This window comes from Rhinolophus sinicus, chromosome 7 (assembly GCF_057876585.1).
Source record: "Rhinolophus sinicus isolate RSI-liver-muscle chromosome 7, RSI-T2T, whole genome shotgun sequence".
NCBI classification, from domain to species: domain Eukaryota; kingdom Metazoa; phylum Chordata; class Mammalia; order Chiroptera; family Rhinolophidae; genus Rhinolophus; species Rhinolophus sinicus.
Window position 1 is genome coordinate 37,457,761 of NC_142507.1, and position 21,247 is coordinate 37,479,007.

Here is a 21,247-nt window from a genome sequence, read left to right on the forward strand (position 1 = left end):
CCACTAATCTTTTAAGTTATACTTCAACTTCTACCTTCCTTGAAAGGTATGGTTCCTTTTATCTCTGTCTCCTACAGCTATACTCAGGAGGGGTTTTTCTTTGGAAGTTTGAGATTCTACAAGTTTAAAGAGAGCACTGGCTTAAGCTGTAAGTGTACTGAAGCTGCTTCTGACCTCCGCTCTCAGTCTACTTCAAGCAGTAGAGCAGTGCCTCGCCACCCTGACTCACTGGAATCCCTGGAAAGCTTTTTAAAAACGTAGATGCCTCGACCTTCCCTCAAAGATTCTGATTCAGTATATCAGAAATGAAAACAAGACTCTAAGGTGAATTTGATGTGTAGCTAGTTAAGAGAATTATTGCATTAGAGTCACCCTCACCGTTATATGATTAATTGTTTTTGTACATTTAATCACTTCAATAGCTTGAAGCAGTAATTTCCAAATTCTGGTTGAGAGTCCTCTACATCAATACCTACAGACTTTGGGGCCCTGTCACTAGACGTGCTGATTCACCAGATCTGTGGTTATATCCAGCACCCATATTTTTTAAATAATGAAAGAAGACTGCCATGTAATCGGGTTGGAAAAATATTGGACAAATGGACTAATATATGCCGTATTAAATTTTTTTGTATTTTTCTTAATGGTATTATTCAGATAAATGCATATAAATATTTGATAAATGTTAAGGACCAGTTGGCCATATGTGCTTTATAGATTACCTTGGAAGATTCTGGCTATTTGAAGTTATATTTTAAATTAACAGTTGAATGACTGCTGTGTTTAGATTTTTAAGATGCTCCAATACTATACTCTGAGTTTCGTTTTTCATACATTGATACATTTTTTCTAGTTCTTTTATTTTAGATAATTTATTGATCATATAAAAAAATCTAGAACAATGATTAGATTCTTTTTCCTCATATTATTCTGATAAATCTTACCATATTCTATAGGGAGGTAGGTATATTATTACTTTCTTACAGGACGGGATTGTTAGAATGTGGCTTTAATAAATTTGTTGTCTTCCTTTTTAGTGTTATTCCTCTTTTAAGAGAGTCCGTTGGAATATTAATGCAGAGAACGCCTCCCCTGTTGGAAAATACTCTGCCTCAGTGCTATCAGAGGGTAAGTTTCAAAGCTTCCAAACCATTGGATGTTATGCTGCTTCCAAGCTGTTAGGGTTTTTAACTTTTATAAATATGGGTAGCATGTGTGTGTAATTTAGTATTTCTTCCAAGATTGAATGCTGACCATGAGTGCCATTTATACAAACCAAAATAAAATTGTTGGAAAATATTGAACTTTACCAAGGAAAATGTGGTAGAAGTTGTCCTTGTCTAGAGATCGAGCAGCTCTTTTAAGGTGTAGATGTGAATAGCAGATGATATAAGCATTTATTCAACATATATTATTTGAGCTCCCACTTTGTGCCAGATACTCTTGTAAGGCATGAAGGAAGCAATGGTAAACAAGACAGACAGCGTCTCTGTTCTCAAAGAGCTTATGTTCTAGTGGAGAAACATGGGCACTAGAGAATAAATCAATAAATAAAATGTCAGTGATACTTACTATAATAGGAATAAAACAAAGCCAAGTGGTAGACATGGATGGTGACAGTAGATTTACTGAGGAAGCCATAGTCAAAGAAATGAAATGTTGATGATAAGATGTCAGCCATATGGAAATCCTGGGGAAGCGTGCTCTAGGCCCTCGAGGAAAATGCTAATACAAACCTTCTGTGGGTGGTAATAATTGAGTGTGTTTGAAGGACAGAAAAAAAAGGCCATCCATAGGGAAGAGTGGCTGAAAAGTTTGGAGAGAATAGTAGGGGCCAGATCATATAGTGGTTTTGGTCTTACTAAGAGGTTTAGATTTAATTCTAATTCAACGGGAAGCATTAGAAAGCTTTCAGGCAGGAAGAGCATTATAAAACTTTAAAAAGTTTTTAAAAGATTATTCTGCTTGCTATTACAGAATGAATTCTAGGGAAAATAAATGCAAAGAAAACCAGTTATGAGGCTTAAGTGGGAAAATGGCTTGGACTCCAGTGGTCCCAGTGAAGGTAGAGATACGGAGAGATTTTGGATAAGTTTTTGGAGATAGATTATGTTATCAGAGGGGAGAAAAGCCGTTGACTCCTACCAATACCATTTGTTGAGACTGAGGTTTTGTTGATGCACGTTTGAGGATGGAAAATTCCCCCCAAATCAAGAGTTCTAGTCTGGATTTGTTAAAACTGAAATGCCTACTATACTTCTAGAGGAAAGTCAGTTAGTAGTTGAATATGCAAATCTGGTATTTTAGGGACAGGTTAGAACTAGAAAGAGTTTTGAGTCATCAACATATGATGAATAGCATTTAAGCTTTGTTCTTTGACTTTCAACTCCAGATTTAGAGGACTGGTAGGAAAGCCAGAAGAGGGAGGGTTAGTTAGGGAGCTGGGAAACTGGAAGAGTGTAAATAGTATCACAGAGCGGAGGAGGAGGAAGCTATCAACTGCCAAATATTTTTGTGAGGCAATTAAGGTAGAACAGAGGAATGATCACTGATTGGCATCACAAACATCATGAATGATTTTGGTAAGTGCAGTTTTAGTGGAGTTGGAGAGATCAGTGATTTGAGTAGATTAAGGAGCAAGTGAATTGAGGAAGTAGAGATCATGGTTACAGACAACTCTTTTAAGAAGGGTTGTTAAAGGGAGCAAAGAAATGAGCTGATAGCTTGGCTATGGATGTATCAAGGGAGAGGCTATTTGTTATTTGTTCTTAAAGTGGAGTATTTTAGAACAGTGCTCTCCCAAAGAACTTTCCCCAGCAATGGAAGTGTTCTACAATCTACACTGTCTAATGTGGAAGTCACAGTAACATGTGGCTATTGAGCACTTAAAATGTGGCTAGCAAAATTAGTTTTTTAATTTCATTTCATTTTCATGTGTGTAGCCACGTGTCTAGTGAGTTCTGCATTGTACAGAGCAGTTCTAGAGCATGTTTGTTACGATGGGAATAGTCCAACTGAGAGGAAGAAATTGATGATATGGTAATGAAGGAGGTAACTGAAGGAATGAAGTTCTTGAAGGTGAAAAAGGGTAGAGCTCCTCCCTCCCCCGCCTCAAAGTACTATGGGGGAATTAATTGTAAACTGTAGCCAGGGGTACTGTATCCTCTAAGGGAAGGCAAAAAGTGCTGACATAGGTGAGGGCTGACTGGTAGATTTGGTGGTACAGGATAAGGGATTTTCTGTTTGCTTCTGTTTTCTCTACAATTTAACGTACAAGGGAGTGTAATCATGCAGAGATTATAGAACCAGCAGAAAAAGAAGGTGTAAAATAGTCTTTTTTGATATAGGGAAAATGAAGTGTTGCCCATTTGACATCTGTGGTTGTGATTTTAAGGGTAGGACTAGTCAGCATGGTTGTGGAAGAGAAAGAGGCGATTTATTGAATGCTACCTACCATAAGCTGGTCCCAATGCTAAGTGACATACATACGTTGTTTCTGTGGTTTTTTTTTTTTGTTTTTTTTTTTAACGTTGTTTCTGTTCTTAACAATAACCATACAGGGCCAGTTTCATCCTTCTTCCCCACATTAAAATTGAGGTTCAGAGAATTGAAGTAACTTAGTTAAGGCCACAAAAGCTAGTGGTGAATCAGGATTCTAACACATACCCACTCAGACTTTAAAGCTTATGCCCTTTCTATTGTACCACACTGTCAGAGTTGGAAAAACAACATGGATTTTCATCTGTAGCTACACTGTCTGCACATCTTTTAATTTGAGAATTAAAGCCAGTTTCTATAGGAATCATTCCTTAGTCTGTAGGATAACTGCAAGGGTGTCCTTATATTGCTATTTCTATGGAGGTAGTAGTAGAAGAAATTAGTTTAGTCTGGTTATTGTTTCACTAACAGTAAACCGTTCCATGATGGTGCCACTTAGACAAATGTAGATTCAAACCATTATGTTGTCCGAATCCGGAAAGTGGAAGAAAAAGTCCACTTTGACCTCTTTCCCAGTAAAGCAGTTTTTTTAAAAGGGCATAGTGGGTATTGTCTCAAATTTCCCACCAACTATCTTGTGGGAAACGATACCTACATTTATCGAATTCTGATAAAAAAAAAATTTTTTTGATAGGTATAATTTCAATTTTATCTTAATTAACATTCCAAATAGATGATTTAAAAATCAGAGACTCTCAGAATCCTAAATGCATTTGGTCTAGACTTTTGTCTGTTGCAAGAATCTCCTATAATGTACATCTCCTATAATGTAATGTCCAGCTTTTTGACCATTTCCAGGAATCCTGGTTTAACCCCTTCACAGAGGAACCTTTTTCTCTTTTTAAACTGCTGTAATTGTTGTAAAGATCTTTTTATATTGAGCCTTTATTTTAACTTCTGAGTATTGATCTTAGTTCATCCTCTCCAGATCTCTGTAGAAATATTGAACAATAGCAGTACTTTGGACATTTTTGTCTTTTTCTTGATCTTCAAGGGAATACATCGTTTCTTCTTTAAATGTGTTTTGTTCATTTTGGTAGATATCTTTTATTAAGTTAAGGAAGTGTCCTAATCACTTTTTTGTTAATCATAAATAAGTATTGCATTTTATTAAATAATTTGTAATGCTTTTACTGAAATGTCTACGTGATTTTTCTCCTTCATTATTGAAGAATAACAGTAATAGAGTTTTTTATTTTTCCCTCTTGGGATAAACCCAACTTAGTCATGATATGTTATTTGTTCAATAAGCTGTTAGATTTAGCTTATTTAATTTATAAGATAAATTAGTTTATGATTTCTTGTCTTCACCTGGTTGGAGGTCAAGATTATTTCTTACTAATATGAGGTAGCATCTCTTTTCTGTTTTCTGGAAAAACTAAGACAGAGGTCATGTGTTCCTTGAAAGTTTGCCCTCTGGGACTGGGACTTATGTAAGATAATTTTTATTACCTTTTCAATTTTTAATGGTCCTTTCACATTTTCCTTTTTGTTGTTATGTTATGGCATTTTCTGTATTTCCAGAAATTCATCCATTTTTGTCTGTTTTCAAAATAGTGGGTTTGTTTTTGTTTTGTTTTTAATTTCATTTTTTACTTATTTTTTCCAGCATTAGTGAGGTAAAAATGATAAATATATATATAAGGTGTATATATATATATATATATATATATATATATATATATATATATATAAATGATAAATATATATATATATATATATATTAAGGTATACAGTGTGATGTTTTGATACACATGTAACATTGTGAAATTATTACCACAAAAATATGGAACGCTTCCCAAATTTGCATATCATCCTGGCACAAGGACCATGCTGATCTTCTCTGTATCATTCTAATTTTTGTGCTGCTATAGCAAGCACCAAAATTGTGTTTTTGTTCATTTTATGTGTATAATTTACTGAGCACTTATGTGGGCCAGGATACAAAACATAAAAAAGAAAAATAAATTGCTTCCCTTATGGAGCTTGAATTCTACCGGGGGAGACAGATAATAAACAATATAAATAATATAAATAAATAATGTGTTATATGATATTATGTGCCAAAAAGTAAAACAAAGCAGAGAAACTGAAAAATGGAAACATCTAATTTTAGATAAGGTAACAATAAAGGGCTTACTGGGAAGACGACATTTGGGTAAAGACCCAAACAAAGTGGACCATGCAGAAATCTGGAAGGAAGGACACTCCAGGCAAAGGGAATAGCGAATACCCTGCGAGAGGAGTGTGCCTGACTTTTCAAACAATGATGAGGAGGCTGGTGTAGCTGAGAAAGAGGGAGCAAGAGCAGAAGTAGTAAGTAGGACATGAGGTGAATAAGGTAACGAGGGGCCACGTGACGTGGGTCCATGTAAGTCATTGTGAGAGCATTGGCTTTTATTTACTCAGAGTAAGATGGGAAGCCACTGGAGGATTTTTCAGAAGAGGAGTGGCCGCATCTGACCTAAAGTAACCAGACCTCACTTGGGCTACTGTGTTGACAATAGATGGAAGAGGTACAAGGCTAGAAATAGAGACCAGTTAATTGTAATAATCCAGACTCGAGATAATGCTGGCTTCTACTAAGCTGATAGCAGTAGAGATGGTGAGAAATGTTTGGATTCTACATAGTTGTAATATTTTCTATCTTCACATGATACATTCATATAGTATATCCTTTTACGGTTTTTAAAATCTCTTACTTCTATTTCCTTTTTCAATTTGTATTTTGTTTAATTGCATATTCTTTTATTTAAAATTTTTTTTACCTCCATCAGTATGTCTTGCTAATGGTTCTCAACCTAAGGCGCCATTGGAAACACTTAGCGTCATCCTTCCCTTTTTGGTGTCACATGATTTGGGGAAGGGTATATGTTGGCATTTAGTTCCCTGGGGCCTGAGGATGCAGAGGTCTCATAGTTTCTGACAATTTTACACAGTGAATAATTGTGCTGTCCAAAATATACCCCTATTAAGAAACACTGACTCTAGCTCATTAATTTTTTCAAAGAACTAGTTTTTTGATGTTGTGAGTTCTATTTTTCTTAAATTTCCAGATCATTGATTTCTTTATTTCCTTCCTTCTTATTTCTTTGAATTTACTTTCTTTTCCCAGTTTCTTATCTCATTTGTGTGTATATTTGTTCTCTGATTGATGTATTTGAAAATGTAAATTTCCTTCTAGGCATTTTCAACTGTGCCCTGCAAATTTTGATACATGTTCATTCATATTTCCCAAACACCTATCGTGGTACCTGACTAATAATGAGTACTCAATAGGTATTTGTTGATTAATTCAGACATCCCTCCATGGTTTACTAGAGGGTAGAATCCATGTTCACTGATACATTGCATAATAATTTAAGTGGAGGGGGCACTTATACTTGATTTGATATTAATATCTACTGTTTGTATTTTAGGTGCAGCAGTTACAAGGAGTTTACAGTTTACAAGAACAGCACTTCTGGACCTTGTGTTCTGACGTTTATGTTGGGACCTTGAAATTAGTAGTAGCACCTGATGCTGACTCCAGGTGGATTTTAAGCCAAACACATAATATTTTTACTCAGGTAGGACTTTTACTAAACTTCTTTTTGGGGTCTTAGGAGTTATTGTATCTACTGGTTTTAAAAGTATTTACTACTTAACATATTAAATACATATTTACTACACTATGAGGTAAGCGTAAATGTCCTTTTTTTTTTTTCAACCACAGAGTCAAATTTGGGAGATCCTTATTTTAGTTAATAAAAGGAAGATGGTCCTATTGATTCATCGTTGTACTGATTTGAGTTACTTTAGGAAAAAGTACATTCTCCTTTACTTTGCATATCTTTTAAGACATGTCAGATGCTGTTTGAAGCCAGGAATTCTAAAATAGCACTTGGGATAAGAATAATGCCTTGTCAGCGGCTTTAGCTAAAAGCAAATTACTGTGTTTCCCCAAAAATAAGACCTAGCCAGACAATCAGCTCTAATGCGTCCTTTAGAGCAAAAAATAATATAAGACCCGGTCTTATTTTACTATAATATAAGACCGGGTCTTTAACATCACATCCACATCCACATCCACATCCACATCCACATCCACATCCACATCCACATCCAATCACATCACAATCACATCACCATAAAACATACTGGGTCTTATTTTAATTTTGGCTCCAAAGGATGCATTGGAGCTGATGGTCTGGCTAGGTCTTATCTTCAGGGAAACACAGTATGTTAAACGTTTTTGTGTGATAGTAAATCCATAGTTACTTCTTTGTGATTTACTAGCTTAATGTGCTGCTCAGTTTCTCTTAATACTGTGTTGGGAATCATGAATTAGTCAGTGTATGCCTGCAACCAAATTATTTCAGTGAATGCTTTTGCCATCATGAGTTGACAGTGAGGTGACTAATCAAAGTAAGAGTGATTATTACTGTTATTCTGTATATATTGGGAGAATAAGAACATTGTATCAAGAACATGTAAAGAGAGAGAGAAAAAAAAAACACATAAATTCTTTTCTTTTGGTCTAGTTTGCTGGAAGTATTTGGCAAAAAATCTGAATGTTGACACTGTTGCCAAAAGTATCTAACACATAGATCTAATGAAGAAACTTGCCCCATGTCTTAAAAATCTGTGCTTAAAAACTGACGTGTGCCTCCTGATGTGATGCAATGGGAAGGGTACATGACCTTTCTTGCCAGAAATGGTTAACATGAATCTAATCACTAGCAAACAACCAGACAAACCCAGCTTGTGGAAACTTCTACAAGACTATTATTAGTGTGGATTCCTAAAAAAGTGTCAGTGCCATGAAAGAAGAATAAAAGTGATGGAGCATTATTCTAGATGAGAGGAAACTTCATAGCGTATATATACATACACACATATATGTGTGCATGGAAAAGAGTGAGAGGAAAAGAGAGGCACATCATATCCTCAGACGTGGACAACAGAACATAATACGTAGTTTAGTTAAATTCAGACCTTAGCATAAATTAAATAATCTCTCATTTTTAATAAAGGGAAATGTATGGGTATGTTCCTTTGGGAATAATTAGTGAAATAATCTTATGTGTAAGTGACAGCAAGACTTACTCTATTACAAAACAATATACTGATACCACTTATTTACTCCAGAATTTTAAGAACTAGCCCTCTTTATTAACAGACAGTATAATAAGTCTGTATCATTAGGACTTTCATAATGAAGTATGCGAGGCCTTCACAGTATGTCTGAGTCCTTCTTTCACCCATCCCTGTTTCAGTGTCAAAAGGAGAGCATGACTAGCAATAACCTTGCTTTCACTGCCACTTCTAGGTCATTGTTCCCTCCTCTAATCTCAGATTTCTCCTGGTAACACCATGTCCTTCCATCTTCATACTGGGAGCTTCTGTTGACCTCTAGGACATCCCATAGTCTCCTATGACTTTGGCACTTAGTCATGCTTTTCCCTCTGAGAAGGAATGCAGTGTCTAGGTTTAGAAATGAGAGAGAAGCTGCATCTGTGCTTAGGAACTGCTGAAGTTGTAATTGAAGTAGGTGGAGGGAGGTTCTTCTGGTAATCTTAGAAATCTTGGCTGAAGTTGAAAGTTTGTTCAGCTGCTTCTTTGGTTTTGGAAACTGTATTTGGGTTTTGAAATGTTTAAGCTCTGAAAAATATTTTAAGCCTTTTTGTCAGCTAAGGTCAAGCCAACTTTATTTCATTCCTTGGAGATACTCTTTGAGGTCTTCAGTGAAGATGGAACAAAAATGTGTTTCAACACATTTTTCCCGGTGGAGGGGAGAGGGGAATTACCCTAATAACTTTCAGTCAGTATATTTAATGATTTTAATGTTGTTTTGTGATTGTTATTTAATTCTGACATGTGCAAAATTGAAATGTTTTATTAATTTATTTTCCTTTTCTGCTTAAACCCTAGTAATGTACATCCACAATGCTATGTGTATATCCAGGGCTAGCAGTAACATTCTCCTTTCACGAAATTAAATTGAAATTTTTTGACATTTTTTAATTTTAAATTGAATCTTATTCATAGATTTTACTTATCAAAAGTAATCAAATTCAAATTACTTCATTTTTGAGGAAAAATTCACACTAATGCTTTAGGTATATTTTTTGTAGAAAGACTTGAAGTACTGGTAGTCTTATTTCCAAAAGACCAAAGGAAGGATTTTCTGAGGAATAAGTTATACGTTTTGGTTTTATGACATTTTTAAGTGTCTTTCTTATAGCTGACCTTAAGTCATAATTTAAGTAATGGTTTTTGGTTAAAAGTTATTAAAAATTTCTATGAGGATAACTTTAAATGGAAAAGACTTAATAACATCAGAAGTTTGAGAATTATAATTCTCTGTTTTGTTTATAAAACTAAAAGTTTTGTGACTATTTTAGAACTGCATATTAGCCATGTCTTTTTCATTTTCATTTTCTGTAGTTATCAGTTGATCTTTAATGGCTAAAGCAGTTGGCTTGCTATGCGTGAATGTAGAGTAATACAAGTGAATTAGTGTCCGTCGCTTCAGTATTTAGCTTCCTCTGGGATTATCAGTTAAGTGATAATCTAGTTTTCAAACTATAAGGTTTTCTGTTGGCATAGAAAAGGTCCCCTTTTTCTTCCCTTGCACTAACTTTAAAAATGAGTTGTCATTTGGGAATTGATGAAAGAGAAAATCTATTTTTTATGTTTAGTATATTAATATGAATAGAAAGTGGGATACTGGATTAGGAGGGCAATTTAACTTTTTTTTTCCTTGTTTAAGCTGATATCATCTATCCATTTTTTAATTCGCTTTTATTAGAAATAATGTTTGAAGAAAAATCTAGAATATGCTTGGGGTTCATTACCCTCCTCAGTTCGACAAGGCAAAAAAGACAATCAAGCTAATACATACCATTTACTCCCTGGTAGAATTTATACCTTGATTTCTTCCATCTTTTCTCCTCTACTGCCTGGTTCTGTTTTTCCTTTTTAGTCTTAAGCCCCCGGCTTCCTGCTTCAGGTTTTTGTGCTGTATTCTCTAGCCTCAAAATAGAAGTTACACTGATACCCAGGAAGGAACCCAAAAGCCTCCTCACAAGCCCAAGTGGGAGTTCCCTGTTTCAGAAACGTCCATCCACACCTGCCACTCTCCTGCCTTTGTAATCCCTTCCTGTCTGACCAGGGACCTCACTCAACCTTGTTATATCCGATGGAGGGCAAGAGTGGGGATAGGGAGAAGTTATCCACCCCTTTCCAGGCAGCTAGCCACTTTCCCACCCTTTCCATTTATTTTCCTGCTTGTAGGGTGTTCTTAAAAATCTTTTATAAGTGTTGACTTTGTATTACATCTGCATTTTTTCATTATGCATCTTTCCATTTTCTTTTTTCATCATATGTTCTAGATGTCCACCAGAACCCAACCTCCTAAGGAAGCTGGAGTGACCAGCCGTAGAATGTGAGGCTAGGTTTGTAAGAGCAGCAACAGCTAGACTTTACTGAGAGCCTACTGTGTGCCGAACACTCTGATAGGTACCTAGCATATTAATCTATCCTCATAAGACAGGTGCTATTACCCCCAATTTATAGAAAAAGGAACCCAGACCCAGCTTGTTATTGTCCATGACTTGTAATTTTATCATATTCACTTACTATTTCACTAATTTCTAAATGATTCGTTTTCACTTGGAAAAGTAAGACAGTTTTTCAAGACTTCATTTTAAAGGGAAAGAGATTAATAGTATATGTTCAATCAAAAACGAAAGTCGAAAGTTTCTGTAGTTTTTGAGAATTGGTAACGAATACAAACCAAATTTTCTCTAGTCATATTCCTATTTATTTTCCAAATTTTTTCTTCTGGTTTGTTTTCCTTTCTACGACAATTAATATTTATTGAGGATAGTCCAAGATTATGGCAACAGGTTACAACATTTATTTTCTTAGTAGCATAAATGTTAAAAATAACTAGCTGTCTTTTCCAATTTGAAAAATGTTGACTGAATTATGGTTTATACATTATTCTCAGGATGTAAGACACAGTGAGTATTACATGGTTTTTGTTTTTTAAAGACAAAAATATATAGTTGTTTCAGGGGTCGTCTGGGTTGAGTAAATAAAATATAATTGTAATCAATCATGACAATTTGATTTAATAGTTTTATTTATAGCATATGAAATCCTTTCTCATATATTCACATATGATCCTTACAATCGTGCCTGGTATATAGCAAGAATTTTTTAAATATTTGTCAAATATTGGATGAATATGTAATAACTTTGTGAGATAAGTAGGGGGTATTTATGAATACTTTTACTGAGAAAAACTGAGATTTGGTTTTAATTTTTAGCTCAAAATCATAGGGATATTAAGTCTTTTTTCTGCTACAAATCTAAGGAGAGGGTGCTATTAAATATATATTCAGAGAGATTTACCTTTACCACAGCAAGGAGTTTTTTTTTTTTAAATAAGGCAAAAGAGCTAAAATGTTTTCTGTGCTGGTAACTTCCAGGGTCTAGCCAGTTCTTTATTCCATTAAAGTAGTTCCCGACTCCTCTTAAGCACTCATGAGTGTTACACAGAGCTCTCCTACCTGAATGCTAGGGAAAAGGCCATGCTAGAAAGTAACGCTTTGTGGAGCCCAGAAAGCACTATAAAGGGTAATGTTAGCATTTTATTCCTCCCTCTGGTTTTTTGTTTGTATTTTTTAGTATTTATTTATTTATTTATTTATTTATTTATTTATTTATTTGGTTAAATGCTCTCATTTACCTTTCATTCTATGGTACTGGCAAGAAAGTGCTTATTTTAACTGATTGTATGCTTTAATTTTTAAAAAATCATTTTTATTTGAAAGAAGGAAATTAGTTCCTCCAACAAATATTTATCAATCACTGTGTGCTGGTCACTACTTGAGGTTCTGGGAGTCAGCAGTGAAAAAACAGACAAAATCCTTTATCTTGGAGAAATGACTTTATAATGGGACAGTGACAATAAAGCACAGCAACACAGCAAATAAGTTTTAATATATCAGAAGGTAGTAAGTGTTAGGAATGGGAGAACAGGGTAGGTGCTGAGGCATTTACCATCCCTTGTAGCAAGCTTTTTTTGATAGCCTGTGTAGCACCATCTGACATACTGTATTTACTTGCTTGTTTATTATCTCTCCTCCTTCCTAGCTCCCAGTTGCATATAAACTCCGTGAGGACAAGAATATTTTTTTATCTATTTTGTTCACTGTTGTATTCCCAGGGGACAGAAGGGTAGATGGAATACAGTAGATGCCCAGAAAATAACTGTTGGATGAATGAATTGAGTACATTTTATACAGGGAGGTCAGGTAGGCCTTACTGATGTCTAAGTAAAAATGTGACAAGAAAAGGGTGTATACCATGTGCTTACATTGAAGAACATTGTTCCAGGCAGTAGGGCCAGTGTGGCTGAAGTAGAGTGAACTAAGTGAGAGGAGTAAGAGATGAGATCAGAGAGGTAACGAGGGGCCAGGAGGATCATGGGAGGGCTTTGTATGCCATCCTATGGACTGTGGCCTTGTAAGGACTACGGACGATGAGCTGTTGCAGGGTTTGAATGGAGTGACATCATTCCATGTAGTTGCTCTACTGGAAATAGACTAAAGGAGGGCAATGGCCGAAGCATGGAAACTCGTTTAGAGACCACTGCAAAATCTAGGCAAGAGATGATAGTGACTCGGGCCAGGGTGGTAGCAATGGAGGTGACGTAAAGTGGTCAGATTCTGGATTTGCATTATTTGGAAGTAAGGCAAACAGGTTTCGCTAATGAGTTGGGTGTGAGAGAACGAAAGCTCTTTAGTTGCAACATTAAGGATGGAATTAAGTTATAGAAGATACAGGATCAACTGGTCTGAGGGGGAGGAAATAGTGTTCAATTTGGCTGTGTTGTGATGCTTGTCAGGTATCAAGTGGAACCGTCACATAGAGGGTAGGAAGGTTCCAGTCTGTAATACAGATGTGGGAGGTGTGAGCATATAGATGGTACTGAAAGTTTGGATGCTAGATGAAATCCACTAGGGAACAAGTGTAGAAAAAGATCTGGGGACTGAGACTTTGGGTATTTCAGTGTTTAGTGTTCAGAGATAAGAAAAACCAGCAGAGGAGACTGAGAAAGATTGGTAAGTGAGGTTAACAGGGCAAACTGAGCATTCTCTGAAAGCAAGAGTGGGAAAATGTTTTAGTAGGAGGAAGTGATCGCCTCTGTCCTTGCTGATAGATTAGTACTGAGAGGAGGACTGAGAATTACTGGTCTGTCTGAGCAACTTTGAGGTGACCTTGACAGATAGCTTTGCGAAATGGTTGGTGGCAAAAGCTTTGTTGAAATGGGTTCAAGAGAGAAGACAGAAAAGGAATTATAGATAGTACATATAGAAAAATTGATAATACAGGAGAGATGGGGGCATTTTTAAGGACAATGACCTTGAGTAGCAAATTCATAACCAAAATAGCAGAGGAGTTGGGAATATAACGTAATTAAATAACCAATAGACGGGTATAATTATTTAAGCATTTCCTAATCATTTATCACGGGAAGATTTAGACTGGATTGATTTATGATTTTAGTAGCCAACTTGTCAAGCACTGTGGTGTTCACCAGCAGAATAATGGTAGATGGGTAACTAATTTTTCCAGAATTCACTTGGACAGGCATGTAATTAGTAGCAAGGCTTTCTTTTGTAGGGGTAAATGGAAACTCTTTTGTAATTTATGAATATACTTGTTTCTAAAATAAAATTATGAGTACTTTAGATGAAAAATGGATAAGTATTTCCCAGAGGCTGAAGGGAAAAATAATTTTTCCTTTTTCAAAAAAAAAAAAAAAAAAAAAAAGATTTTTTTTTTTCCTAGTACTTTTCTGAACTGTATAGTTTGTTATTGGCTTGCTTGATTTTCTAATATTTTTTTAAACTTTTCAGGCTGGAGTGAGACAGCTTTATGTACAGATTGACTTTGCGGCCATGTAATGAATGAAAAGAAATTATGCTTTTTTGGGCACCAACTTTTTCTGGTACTGTACAATCCAAAACATTGTATCTAGCTTTTTGAAACAGAGAAATCATCACTACAACTTCCCAGCATCAAATAGACCAACTAGAGCCAGCTGTTTGCACTCTGCAGGGAGTTCACAGCGAAGAGACCAGAATGAAGACATCTCTTCTGGACTGGTCTTGTCTTTTGTGCTCTTCCCTCCAAACCCGTTTTGATTTCTGAGGTTTCTAGTTTTGTTCCAGGGTGTTGCTTTTTGTTTCTTTCTTTCTTCCTTTTTTTTTTTTTTCATTTCAAATGTCCTCATGTTCACCCCTCATCCTAGCCAGTAAGAAATTCAGATTGTGGGCCTCTAATCATCTGAAGTGTCTTCACTGAAGCTGCTGGAAACCACTGCTTTCATTCCCACAAAACCAGTGTTATTTCAAAAAAAGAAATGGAAATCTGTTTTATATGTAATGTCACAATTGTTGACGTTCTTCAGTTTAATCATATGTTTGTAAAATTGTTTGTACCTTGCAAACTTATGAATCAAACCATATTGGGTTTTCAAAGTGCCTTTGTCTCAGAAAATGTATTTGCCAGCATAGAAATTTACCATCAAAGTCATATTTTCTTTAATGAATATTCTGTAATCTGTACAAAATAAGACTCTTGTTAGTAATGTATACAGGTTGTCTTTATGTGTACTTCCAGCATAGGTTTAGATATATAAAACTTTTCCTTTTATTACTTTATCTCTTCAAAAAATAAAAGATTTTTTTTTTTTTTTTTTTTGCTTTTTAAATCAATTACACATTAACTTATTTTGTGGATTGTTTTCAGAACATTGCAAATGCATCTGTTATACGGGCAGTTGTTTTGACTTACTTAAAACATTCGCTAAATTCCAAATTCCTATGAAAGCTACTGTCTTTGATAAACTTTCCTATATCTATCCTTGCCATTTTTGTGGATTTTATTAATGAAAGGAAAAAGCAATATAAAGACAGAAATGGTTATGACAGTGTCATTTTGCTTTTTCATTCTTCAAATGCCGAGTCATACAATTTTCTTGTGCAAGTGTTGCACAAACACAATTGCTTTCAAGAATCCTAAAGCAGCATTTATTGAGTTTGAACTATTGAAGGTACAGAGCAAACGTGGTAATATAGAACTCTTCCTAACACAGGTGTCTTAGAAGTTAATAAGTTGATTTCTAGGTTCTTGTGTATTTGAAAAATAAAAGTGCAATTTGAGATGACAAGTGCTTGAACAGTCTATTTAAATATTCTGTGTTTTATGAGGAAATATTGATCTAGATAGACGTTTTCCCATTTTATTTCATTTTATTGCAACGTATATTCCCTTGTCACTTAAAAAAAATTGAAATTGTTGGGGGAAGTGAAACCTTGCAGGATGGAACTAATTGTGTAGAATGTAGATCAATAATAAGCACTTTTTCACTGCTGTGGCAGGAATCGCTGTTGATTTTCCCTAAGTTTTAGAGTATCTTTTCCCCTATTTCTGACCCACAATTTATGAACTACTGTATATTGTATTAGGAAAACTAGACTACTTGCTTCATGCTTTTCTAAACTCCTACATATTGACACGAACTGTCAATAGTCTTTTTGCAGATTAAGTAGTATTTTCAAAACATTTTTACTTAGTGCCTGGCAGTTCTAAAGCTAAGAATTCCTGCAGTGGAATGTTTCACTGAAACAATTGTTGAAATGTTTGAAGAGGGAAAGTATAATATAAAAGGAAATGTCCTGTTAATGGTACTGCTTCTTTATTATACGTGTAAGTAGTTATTTGGAAGTTTGCATCCACTGCCAAGCCTGATGGAAGCCTGGGCTGTTCCCTGAATTTGGGCATATGACGGAAAATGACAGATCAAGACGAAGACAGGGATTTGGGATGTGTGCCTTTAAAAACTGATTATGTGCAATTGTATTGATATTTCACATATGGAGATAATATTTGCGCTGGCCTGTAAAATTTACCAGTGCGGTTTGAAGATCCACTTCTGCCTTTCGCTGAGCCCTCCAAGTGAAGTTTTTGTCAGAATATGCATCACTTTAACTATACTCTGAATACACAAATGCATGAGTATGTTTTTGCTTGTTTGTTTGTTTGTTTGTTTGATAAGGTGTTGTCTGTATAGAGCATTGAGTAATAGGAAAGTCTTAATTTTGTACCTGCTACAAGAGATTGCCAGCTCCTATCATTTGGCAGATTGGCAGTAATATTTATGCTTTAATTAAATGTCATTAAACCTGTGTGTGCAGCAGTAAAAAGGTAATGAGAAAAAGCAAATTCTTTTTCACTCTTAGGAACTACTTTGTCTTATCAGTGTTCTTGGCACAGATGTATTTGCTAAAGTAGATAATTTTATTGAGAAATACTACTTGATTCATATTATAAAATTTAGAATAACCTTTGGGGGAAATCTGAGTATCTGAGTATAACATTGCTAATATTTTAAAAACCAAATTATTCTCTGGAGAACAAATTTGTATTGCTCAGGGAAAGTTTACCTTGCCAAGTAAACTTCCCCAAGTAGAAATATACCTACACTAGTTTTGTGGTTTTAAATCTAGATTAGTCAAGATGAAAGACTTAACCTATGTAAGGATGGCCCCCGTATAGTGCTGACTCCTTTGCACCTTGTGAAGGATAGTGTTTAGTTTGTCCGTAGCTCAATGTTCCTCGCGCCATTGTCCCCGCGTCGTCGTCCCCACCAGCATATGGAAGTGGTAACATTATTGGCATTGTGATTTCCCTGGTGTCCAGAATGCTTCAGCATTCTTCAGAGCTTACACGTAGATGCCAGTAACCCAAATACTGTGACTTTTGTGCACTTTGTAAAGCAGCCAAATCATTGACTACAAATGCAGTTGGTCAGAGTTCTCTCATGTTTTTACCTACTGTGAGCAAATTTAGAGATTATTAATACGGCAGCATCCTCTTATGTAATGCTGGGATTTAAGAACAAAAATATTGCATTGTTTAACACAGAATTTTAGCTGTAAGGGGACTGTCCTGCAAAGCAGTCTTGTTCTACCTCTCATTTATTACAGATGAGAAAATTGAAGCCCAGAAAAGCTGTTGTTTACTCCAGGTCAGAGATAAGTAGTGGCAAAGCCAAGACTAGAATCCAGGCCTTCTGACTCCAAGTCGAGAGTTCTTTTTATTTTACTGTGCTGCCTCTCCAGTGTAATATTTGCCTTTCTGTGAATGTGATTAAAAAGCATTTGTAAATAAAGGACATCTGACCTCCCTTTTTGGTACATTAACACACTTTATAAATGGAGTTTTATTGTCTTTTCATATCTAATTATGAGGTTTTCAAATATTAGTTCCATAGTATTTATGGAAGATACAATTTTTTTTTACTCTTTTTTACTTTTTTAATCTTGTAAAACCAGTTCCTAATTTTTTACAAAATTGATAACATTTGTGCATTGGATACTTTTAACTTGCGAGTGAATTCATCTGTTAATTTTGCCCAAGGCTTAATCCAGTTTAAGGATTGCTTAGTTATTTTATGAACTCTGGTACTTTTTTAGAAACCAGGCTAATGCACAGGTTATATCATTTCAGTCCTGCTACTTTAGTTTTCAGTCACTGGAGAGCTTTTGAATTTTTAACTCTATTCTCAGAGCCACACAAAATTGGGCATTAAATGTTGTATAGAACAAATCTTTAAATTCAGTAGGGTAACATTTTGAAGTCTTAACAGAATCCCAAATGCTAAACTGCTACTTTTAACTCCTCATAAAAGCATTACCTGGAGAAAGATTTTTTCTGTCACCATCCTCGAAACAAATTATTTTCCAATTCACAAGAACTTTATCAAAAATGGAAATTCTTTAAAGAACACTGATTAAAAGTTTTATTAATGGAAGAAGATTGTCTTAATACATTATCCCCCAGAAGCCTTAGTGATTCAGGTCTCAGCAATAAAATCAAGACAGACTTTGGTTTATGTTTAACCATTTTCTAATTACAAATTATACAGAAAGAGAGAGTAGGGTTTAATCGTTTTTAAGTGTTTATGTGGTGTGTGTGGTGGCCGTTTTCATGTTACCACATTTGAAATCATCACATTCTATAAAAAAGAATTTTGCATGATTTTATGATCGACAGACAGAGCATTTTCAAATATGTTTTCTGATTCTCCTAAAAACCCTGTGAGGAAGGAATTCTTAACCCCATTTTACAGATGAAGAAGAGCACTGCAAGAGAATTTAAATGACTCCTGGGGGATAGTGGTAAAGCACTGACTCTAAATCCAGAGCTTTTTCTGGACTGCCCTGTTTTATGTGTGTCATTCTACAATGAGTTAAAGACCCAAAAACTTGTAGCAGATCTAAATAGACTCCTATAAAATCAGTGAACAATGACCGTGACAAAATTGACATGGGAACAGTCGATACATGCACACTGTTTATTTAGACTCATTTCCTTTCTGTCCTCTTATGCCGATTTCCTACCTGTGCCATTGAACTTAAACTGCTAAAAAGAGCAACCAGAACTCCTTTAAGCACTTTTAAGACTTAAAAAAAAGGAAAACGTTTCATTGACACTCACAGAGTAGGCAGCTTAAAAGGAGTGACCAGAAGAGAGTCAGTGCCAGTGAGTCAAGAGAAACTGAACTGGCAAGAGACGTTAACTTAGTTATTAGGAGATTGTCTTTCAAGAAGTACAATTTTGTACGGCATGAGAGAGACACTGGTTGATTTTATACCACTTTATAGACACCTTTTCAAAAGGAAGAAATCTATTTCATCATTAATAGTAATCTGTTCTTAAAATTAATAATAGTATTTCATTTTGTATTTGTGATTTTGATCATGATGTTGGAAGTCTGTAAAAAAGAATGTCTGATACATCCTATTATCCCAAAACTTAGCATGAATTTACACTTAAATACTCAGTAAATGTTTGGTTTACTAGTGAATAAATAAGGTAGATATTAGTGGATACAACAGTAAGGGTTGGGGACAAAACCAGTAATTCACTGTTTATTACAGAACTCGGCTTTTCTTTGGCTTTTTTGCACAAATACATGACTTTACAGTCACTTGGGCCATTTTCTTTTCAAGTAGCCCAGTGAGCTGCTCATTCATCTTAATACAGACACAGTGGAAGTACGTATAGAGATGTTATGTTTTGCATGTTGTTGGACCAGACTTTGGCAGAACTGGGACTGGAACCTGGGTCACTTGAGTTTTTCTATTTTGTATAGCCAAATGAGAAAACACATTGTCTTTGTTTTTATGGAAAGTTGCCATATTCACATTACTTTAAGGACCTGTGTATAGCATGTCTTCTATTTCATTTGTCCCAGATGTATTATCCAAAACTTTGAGATATATCTTGAAGGTGTTCCTATAAAAAACACTACATGTATTAAATGATTTAAATATTCCTAGGATAGTTATATTTTCCTCTCCAAATACTAAATTTTACTAGAGCTTCTCTGTTACCTATTTTCATTGCTGCTGCCACTGTAAAACTTCCCCCTTTTGCTAGTGAAAATAAAGCTTTATTTTGAATTTTAGTATTAGAATTTTGTTTATATATCACACATCATGCATCAGTTAAGCTCTGTAAAGATTCCATTTTGAACGAGATGTATCCCTTCCAAGAGTTTGCCAAGTAATGCCACTGCTTCTTCTAACAGCAAATGCAGTGATATTTCTTCCCAAGTGATATTTTGCCCCAGCATTTGTAAGTTTGATCAATATATAGGATGGGCCTTTTATATCAAATACTGTAAATGACAATTTGCCAAATCCTTATTCTCAACACAGCTACAACACTTTACCTCCCTGTCTTTAATGGTTTCTAAACATATGGCAAAGTTTGAATTTGGGTTTGATTCCTTTGGTGAAGATTGTGGCATCAAAACATTTCTAAACAAATGTTTAAAAGAGTACAAAGCTAGGTTGGAATGTCATTTCAAAGACTGCGTTGTAATTTGGTTTGCATGTGCTAAAGTGAGCGATTATGATATTTGCTTAAGTACAACAAATCAGTAATGTATATACTTCACTTTTTGCTACTTGAAGACATTCTTGTATGTATTTTGTTTAACCTCAGATGTACCTAAAAAGAATAAACAATTGTATCAAAATTCTTCCAATAAATTTTCTGTTTCAGAATCTTTACCTGAAGTGTGTCTTGTCAGTTTGGTGAACCTAAAAGAACACTGTGAATCTTACTGGAATAGATTCTAGAGGACTTAAGGAATGAAAGGGAAAGAAGGGCTAGGAAACGGCAAAACCAGTTGGAGAGCGGAGACACTAGGGGACTGAAAATATCTTAACATTGTGAAGATGCTCATTGTGGCTCTTACTCATTTTACCTCATAACCATGTCTCAGTATTTATTTCCAGATATTTCCATTAACCCTAAATTATTGTTCTCTAACCTCATTCTCTGTGGATGATCTCAGCTTCTAGGAAATGAAGACCAAAAGTATCTGACGTGAGCCTCCATTATCCTTCCAATTTTTTTTCCCCTCTAAATCAGAAGCAGTTCTTTTTTGAAATAAGTTTTCTACAAAACCCGAGATCCCATTCATCCTACCTCCTCAAACATATTCTTATCAAAGCAGCCTCTGGTATTAATCTCTGCCGCACAAGTCAGGGCTTTATCCTCTGTGTTCACTGTCACCTATCTGATATGTGCTCTATGTGTGCTTCTTCTACTTTGTAACCATTTCCATAGCTCCTAGTAATGGGGCTTCACTCCTCCCTATTTTGTAGTT

General features: G+C 35.2%; 1 protein-coding gene and 1 pseudogene across 2 annotated transcripts in view; one reads left to right on the forward strand and one right to left on the reverse strand.

Moving 5' to 3' along the window:
• The window catches only part of SLC30A7 (solute carrier family 30 member 7), a 64,433-nt gene extending 43,788 nt beyond the window's left edge, over positions 1–20,645 (forward strand). The window contains exons 9-11 of one of the 2 annotated variants that reach the window (XM_074318613.2): positions 1,038–1,128; positions 6,918–7,067; positions 14,415–20,645. In XM_074318613.2, coding sequence (XP_074174714.1) covers positions 1,038–1,128; positions 6,918–7,067; positions 14,415–14,462 — 289 coding nt within the window. In that variant the 3' untranslated portion in view covers positions 14,463–20,645. Of the gene's footprint in view, positions 1–77; positions 325–1,037; positions 1,129–6,917; positions 7,068–14,414 lie in introns of those variants that run through there. The other variant, XR_012491642.2, reaches the window with a different exon arrangement.
• LOC141568708 (U6 spliceosomal RNA) lies at positions 5,279–5,379 on the reverse strand (annotated as a pseudogene).
• Positions 20,646–21,247: the final 602 nt, after the last annotated feature.